This window comes from Nelusetta ayraudi, unplaced genomic scaffold (genome assembly GCF_046127955.1).
Source record: "Nelusetta ayraudi isolate G7.1 ecotype Tasmania unplaced genomic scaffold, CSIRO-AGI_Nayr_v1 ptg000060l, whole genome shotgun sequence".
Lineage (NCBI taxonomy): Eukaryota > Metazoa > Chordata > Actinopteri > Tetraodontiformes > Monacanthidae > Nelusetta > Nelusetta ayraudi.
The window spans coordinates 4,232,865-4,240,689 of record NW_027466110.1 but is presented as its reverse complement, the minus strand read 5'-3'; the positions used below and the strand labels follow the sequence as shown (position 1 = coordinate 4,240,689).

General features: G+C 45.0%; 1 protein-coding gene across 1 annotated transcript; it reads right to left on the bottom strand.

The window, feature by feature from the left end:
- Positions 1-3,017: 3,017 nt before the first annotated feature.
- Positions 3,018-7,825, bottom strand: cdca7a (cell division cycle associated 7a). The gene is made up of 10 exons (XM_076040174.1): positions 7,699-7,825; positions 6,895-7,038; positions 6,690-6,812; positions 6,136-6,354; positions 5,972-6,049; positions 5,253-5,444; positions 5,028-5,156; positions 4,236-4,385; positions 4,006-4,142; positions 3,018-3,840 (listed from the first exon to the last, which is right to left on the bottom strand). The coding sequence occupies exons 1-10, from the start codon at positions 7,717-7,719 to the stop codon at positions 3,807-3,809; spliced, it is 1,227 nt and encodes a 408-aa protein (XP_075896289.1). The 5' UTR covers positions 7,720-7,825; the 3' UTR covers positions 3,018-3,806.

Here is a 7,825-nt window from a genome sequence, read left to right as displayed (position 1 = left end):
GAAACAAATGCCGTGCTCCCCGGCCTTTATTCCAAGAGGCTGGACAGCAAGGCATGCTGGGATGCGGGGCCCATCTGTGACCTGTCTGCAGGTCCCGTGATGTATAGCTGTGGGCCGGGCGGCCACAGTCACGGCTGCGTGTTGCTGCTCAGTGTGCCATGGCATTCAGGGCATTTAAAACCCCCAGTTCCTCCTTACAGGTACCCCGCAGCCCGTCGCCATGTGCTACTTATTTACTGCTACACTGGTTTTCATAATTAGCGCCGCAAGGCCTCATTAAATCTGCTCTAATGAATAAATATTGTATTTCATAGCCTGATTACCAGATCAGCTCAATGCTTGAGCGTTGTAAACAATTACTTGCCTAAATATTCATCACCCCAAAGTGGATGATCATTGGTATTTAACACAGGACTAGTATTTTCAAGAGCATCTTTATTATTATAATAATAGTTTTTGTTCCTTTTGGAGCAAATAAGGGGGAACATGGAACATTAGATTTATTTATTTATCTTATTCTATATGTGTATACATACCTACATATAAACATTTATACATATATACGCACACATTTATAATATACAGTTTCTAATGCTTATCAGTCAATTGCGTTGTTATTTTTAACTGTTTGCCATAATTATTGTTTTCATCAACTTGTGTATTTTAGAGCAGACGAAACAGGGGTTTTGCTCATTTATCCAAATGGCACAGCACAAAATAGTAAATGTCAGTGTTCACAGCTGGATGTAGAGTGATGACAAATTAAGAGCCCGAACAAAAACATGGTCAGATGAAAATATACCACAGCTATTGTTCAGTGAGTCACAAGAACAATTAAAGTTTCCAAACTTGTTTATTGTGTATTATGTATATTGTGTATATGTTTATTGTGTATTAACCAGCAGATGATTTCTCAATCAAAATGTTGCTTTTTCATCTTCAGTTATTCCTGCAGAGGGGGCAATGCTGATTCAGAAGGTTGAGTTTGTTTGAAGAAGTGCAGCGGCAAAGCAAACTCACACCAGCGGACTGTTGTCACCCCAACGCATCGAGTCTGTAAGGCTACTCGGTGAGGAAACTACTCACAACGCTGCTCGCTCAGTCAAATATATGCTGAAACGATGCCCTCGCTGGGCAACTTACCAGCAGAACCTGATGCTACACCTTCAGTAGCGACAGTCTGGTTTTCGGAGCTTCCATCGTGTTTTTGTCGCTGGAAATCTGATTATTTCATTCTTCATTTTTGATCGACTGACAGTTTGCGCTTTGCGTGGCAGCCTGGCGGTTTGGTGTGTAGACCCAACACAGCATACTGTCAGACAAGTGTCTCAACTAGCCTCTGACTATATTCCAAAGAGGAAAATGATGTTATAATCATACGCTCCATGTTCAATATTTCAGGTTGTCCATTGGTTGAACGAGACAACAGGTGCCTCCACGGATCCCACAGGAACACACCTACCTCGTGGCTGTGTGTGGCAGCGTGCACGCCGCCCCCCCCACCACCACCTTACCCTACCGACTGGTTCTGGTTGTTTGCCAGGTGATGTCAGCGCTGCTTCAGGCCATTTGGCGGTGAAGAGCGAGCCATATGTGGCCATCTGATGTGAGTGTTAATGTGAGCGTGTGGGCAGATTCTACTCACAGGTCTGCTACATTAACTCCCTGTGTGTGGAGACGCTGATGGTTGCCAGACCCTCATAGTTCAGTTGCACAACATCTTCATTCCTGCACGCTGCTCTGGATTGCTGTGAAGGTGGGACACAAAGTTGCGTGTCAGTAAAAGCAATTGATTATACTGTACGTTTTGTGTATTTTATATATACATATATATATATATATACAGAGAGAGAGAGAGAGAAATAGGTATAGATTAGATAGATAATTCATATAATTTCAGTTTACACGACCCAGTGAATAATGGTGATGTCCTGGTGGTTTTTAAAAAAAACAGGGATTCATTCATCACTGGCTTTGATGTCAATGTACACGATCAAACTTGCGTTGATCTTCAGTCATTTTCTTGCAACAACTCTCCATAAACGCGGGTGAATGGAATGTTTCCCACCCACACGGATTTGCGCCTTAATCCAAGGCAAACAGCAGACGACAGCGACAGTGATGGAAGCGTTAATAAACCTCGGGGAAAGCCTTCATATTTCCTCGAGCATCCCGCAGCATTCAGCATTTCCCCTTTAGGCTCCGATAACAGTAATTACGGCTGACACCGTTGAGTGACGGTCAAGTCGGAGTCAATTGACGACGACGTCCTGCAGTGATTAGCGACTTTAATGAAAGTGCGCAGCCAACACAGTTTGCACATTGCGGCCGTCCTTGTAACGCTGTTGACTGCAGCGGCAGGCCCAAAATTAATCTCCACCTGCCCTTGCAATCCGCCCCACCCCCACCCTCCCCAAAATAATCTCAATCATCGATTATTTGGAAACAAGGTGGTGTGATCGCGCAGGTCGCACGGAGCTGCGACAGACGGCAGAAAGGTTAATACCGCTGCTTCAGTAGCACCTTCAACCATGAGGCGCAAAATGAGGCAAAGAGACCCGGAGCAGAGCGAGAAACGCGCCTTTAACGAAATGGAGTGATTTACAGGTACTAGATTCCCATTACAGTGTGCTAATTGTTTCCACACCATTAGTTGACAGTTATCTAATGAAGGATATTTAAGCAGGCGCTGCAGTTCATCACCTGCTCTCCTCTCAGCAGAGGGAGGCAGCGGAACCTCCAGCTCCATGCCCTTTGCAGCCAGTGGAGTGTGCGTTGGGTTGGGGTGGGGGTGGGGTAGTGCTAGGGGAGGAGGAGGTGGGGAACCACAACAGGATGCAGTAACTCCAAACACTCCACTTCTAAGGCATCAACATCATTTGTTAAAGCGTCAAAGAACTTTAATTCTTCCATTTTGTTTTTTTTAAACACAGTTTGTCACTCTTAGCAAACATTTATGGTGACACAGTATGTTAGGTTTTTTTGGGGGGTTTTTTTGAACATGTTCAGATTTTGCATTTCGCTGGGACAAAAATAATTTAGTCAGCCCGAAACTGTCCGAAATGACCGTCCAATCATAGTTTAGCATGACAAATTCAAAAAACACTTTATTCCACCTGAAACTCAGCGAAACAACCGTCCGATCATAGTTTAGCGAGACACAGAGTGGTAGAATGCAAAATCTCAACATGTCAGAAAATCGAGAAAAAGTTGTCCTATTCACTTTGGGGGCCAAAAAAACCCAGAAAAGTCCCAGATCAGCCCAAAACTCTCAGGGATGACTGTTATATGATCGTTTATAGGAGGGTAGAGCACAAAATGTCAACACATCTGAAAATGGAAAAAAGTCACCCTATATACACACAGTCATTTAGCTTTTTTCCACATTTAAATTTTGAAATGCATTAAAAATCACAAAAACAACTTTGAAAAAAAAAAAAAATCAACTAGAAAAAAAAGGCACAAAGATGATCAAACCTATGGTGGTTACGTTATGTGCACACAAGATGTGTCGATTATATACATTTAAAACAATGTAAAAAAAAAAATAATACAGAAGATCGTCTACATGAGGCTGATTCTCTTTTTTTTTTTCTTCCAAAAAACATCAGAACAGATGACTCAGCAAAGGCATATGAACCGTACTTTGGAAATATTTACATGGGTCATTTTAAAACATTTAAGACCACAACGTTCTAATCGTATATTTCAAGTCAACATACTTTTGAAACAACCAACATGAGCCAGTGTCATAAAACAGGAGTAATGACGGCGCTTGAAATGAGAGAGAAATCTTCCCGCTGCTCTCACTTGCTGCTCTCCTCCAGCTCCTTCTTCAGGCTGCAATGAGGAATTAAAAGGCGTAAAACACCAAATGAAATCTCACACACGCACGCACGCACGCACGCACGCACGCACGCACGCACACACGCACACACACACACACACACACACACACACACACACACACACACACACACACACACACCTTTGCGCAGCCCTCACCTGTTCAGATAGGCGTGCACGTTGTCGTAGCCGTGGTACTTGGCCAGGTAGACCAGCACTCCGGTGGCGCAGCGGCCGTCTCGGGCCCGGCAGAAGCTACAGTTGCAGATGCCTCTGCAGGGCGGACACAGCCACTCCTGTCCAAGGAGACGCACACCAGTCAGGCCTGACCAACACCACCAACACCGTCGGCTCGCACAGAAAATAAAAGCGGGCCATGGGAATCTCACCGGGTTGAGCAGAGCGTCCCGAACCTCCTCCCCGTAGCGGTTCTTCAGACAGGGGCCGCAGAACTGGCCCCTCACCCCCACACACTCTGGGTTGCGGCAGCTGGTTTTGGTGTCAGTCGTCTTCTGGCGGCACTGGTGACAGGTGCTTCCCTGAGGAAACCCAGGAGGAGGCGAGAGTGCATCTTCAGTGAAGAATAATATTCAAAACGTACCGACTCGGGCCGTCAGCATTTAATGCATTTATCGTGGTAATGTGTTTTTTTGGTTTGTTTGTTTGTTTGTTTGTTTTAATTGTAAGCCTTTTTGTCCCTTCCATTCACCCGTAGTCGGGCCCGTGTTTTAAATCCCCCTACCCCAACCCAGGACGAGGTATACTGGCCAGTACTCGTGTGCGTGCCAACGAGGCACAGACAGCCTCGTATGCTGCTGCCAGCACAAATTTCCACTCTCACTTCTGTTTTTGAAACCGAAAACCAAAAAAAACAAACAAAAAAAAACAGCTTTTTGTCACGTTTTCTTCCATTCCATTTTTTGGTGTTTCGAAAAACATTTAGACAAATGATCAAAGAGGAAATACTTTCTTTGAGTTCATTTGGTCCCCTAATAAGACACTCTGGTAAGAATTGCCTTACATAAATATGGACATGAGAAGGAAAAGTAACATGCAAATGCATGCATAATCAAAAAGTAAATAATCGCAGTGAACTACGCAAATTCAGAGAGTAACCACGATTTTAAAAAAAATGGTTTTACAGCCCTCATGCTGATTAATAAAGTGAAGGTGGGACCTACGGTGGAGCTGTTGTAGACCTTCTCCTTCACGTTGCTGCAGATGCGCTGCAGCTCCAGCTCCGTCACCTCCTCCACGGGCCGCACCACGTGAGGGATGGTCTTGGTGCCGTAGAAGGTGCGGCGGCGAGGCTGGGAGACAAAAAAAAAGGTAAAGAGAGCCGTCCAGAATGAGACCTCCGCCTTCATCGGAACGTGCAGAAGAACAACACCTGACGGGTAACTCACCGGCTCGTCGCACTCCTCAAAGTAGCGGCTCTTGCGCACCAGGCTGAACTTGTCCTCGGGGTCCTCCTCCGGGGTCGGGCTGGGGGGCCCGTCCACCAGTGAGCGGGACCTGGTGTGGTGTCGGGACACGCGCTCAGGGTTCTTCCTGCGAGCCTCTGGAGTTCTGAAGGTGCGCCGAGGAGCCTGGCGCGGCTGAACACAGTCAAAGAGTGCTGGTGAGTTTAGAGCAGCAAGTCGGGCGCGAGAGTAGACAGTCACAGAGGTGGGATACTGCAGTTTTTCCAGGTATCTGTAATTATTAGTCATTAATAAATGATAATTACTTAATAGGAAATTATTATTACTTCCTACATTTGGACACAATATCTACTTTCTACTCCTCACATTGGGAAAAACCAGCTTTTTTGTATTTAAAAGATATATATTCTGCTACAAGTCATTTATATATATATTTATATATATATTTATTTATTTATATAGTTGTTGCTTGAAGTGGAGCTATTTGAACTATGCTGTGACATAGTTCAATATAAAAGTGGATCATATTTTAGAGAACCTTCTTAATTACATTTTAGAACCTTATACTTTCTTACGTTTACTTAAGTACTGTAGTTGAATCAATACTAAATTTATTTTACACAAGTATCCAAACTTCTACTTTACAGTACAGAGTGTGACTACTTGAGCCACCTCTGGACATTCGTGTTGTGGCTCGTTACCGTTGTTGATGCCGACATGGCCATCCGCCTGGGGAAGAGCCCGGGGACTTTATTCAACTCTGCCATGAGTTTTGCCAACTGGAAAACAACAGGAACAGGTTGCGTTGAAAGAAAAGTGCAGGATGTGGCGGACAAAGTGTGAAAGCGGTGGAGAAACATCTCACCATCTCCTTGTTCTCCTTGATGTTCAGAGCTCTTTTGACGATGAAGTTCTCCTCCTCCTCCACCTCTTCTTCCTCCCCAGGGTCGCACTCTGGTTTGATCTGAGGCAGCGGCTCCGACGCTGGTCTCTTCTTGCCCGCCGCCCTCTTGGTGGGAAACGTCATGGCAACCTTCAGCACGTTGGACCTGCGGCCACTTCTTGCTGGCCGGCATCCCACTTTCTGTGAAGAGACACCTCGCGGTTAGAGGAGGTTCTGGCTGCGAATGACTGTGTTTCAATCACTCCGAGAATTGCGCAAAACCTAAATATCGCAATAAAAAACTGGTAATGGAAACACCTAAACTTTGAAAAACCTCTCAAATATCGGTAACAGGTTTTGATGCTCTCATGAGAAATACAGCTTATGTGCTTCACACCATTCAATGGAAATGCCTGCAAATTGCAATTGTGCTTTGTCAAAACTTTAAAAAAAAACTTTTTTGCTTTTTATTTTGCGAAAAACTGTCATGGAAACGCAGCAACTGACGAGGTTCCGGATGCTCATCGCGAACTAACCATCGACTCCATCTGATGGTTGATCTCGCTCTCATCGGACCCGCTGGACGCGTCCTCTTCCAGCGTTGCCTCGAGCATCTTTGGTTTCTGCGCAGTCCTCCTGCTCGGTCTCGCCATGCTCCTCTACAGCGGAGACATCGGGCTTCAGCGGTGCAGCCAAACGGAGAACAGTTTGACAGAAATTATAACAACGCTCTGCGCTCACCGTATTAGCGAAGCCGCCATCGGAGCCGAAGCTATCGCAGCTGTCGTCGGAGGAGGACGAGGACGAGGTCTCCATGGGGACCAGCAAAGAACTGCGGTAGCTCCTCAAGCCCATCCTGGTGGAGGCAGGCTGCAAAGCCAGCTTCTGTAAGGGCGGACAAGTCATATGGGCTTAAAATTGAAATATGACTTGAAGGGAGTGAGGCAACTATCACAAAAATCCATGCACAATGCCGAAAACAAGCAGCACATTAATTCTTTATATTTCATTTGGCGATAACATGGTGGGAACAGTTCAATTCAGCTCCTAAAAGTTTAAAAGATTGCAGTCTCAGTATATTTTCTATCAACAGCATTATTATTTTAAAATAATTTTGTTTCATAATAATTAGGATTGAAAGGAAATAAAACTCTGTTTGCTTCTTTCAAAATCAACTTTTTTTGTTTGTTTAAGAACTCGTGGATTTTTCCACGCCAGGGACACGCCTTCCTTTGAACAGTGGGGCCAAATCAAGGTTAGTAAGGCTTGTACATTCTCCTCCCCCCCCCCCCCCCCCCGATCGCTCCCTTCAAAAGCATGAAACAACACAAACTCTCATAATTGATAGCTCTTCAATACAATTATTTGCATGGAAAAGTTAGATGAGAGCACGGTTTGAGTTTAAAAACGTTGCACTAACGTGCAGACTCGGGACAGGAAGTGCGGTATTTAAACCCGACTTGCAACGAACACAGAAAAATAGTACATATTTACTTTGAAGCGGATAAAAAAACACAACGTGGTGAAACAAACTGAATTCCTTACCATTGAACGGGTAGCAGGCATGTTAATGTTGTGTGAAGTTGTTGAACTGTTGCAGCAGCAGCAGCGGACACTCCTCGTGCAGCAGCGGCTCAGTGGACAATGTGTTTCCTGCAGCTGCACGCAAACC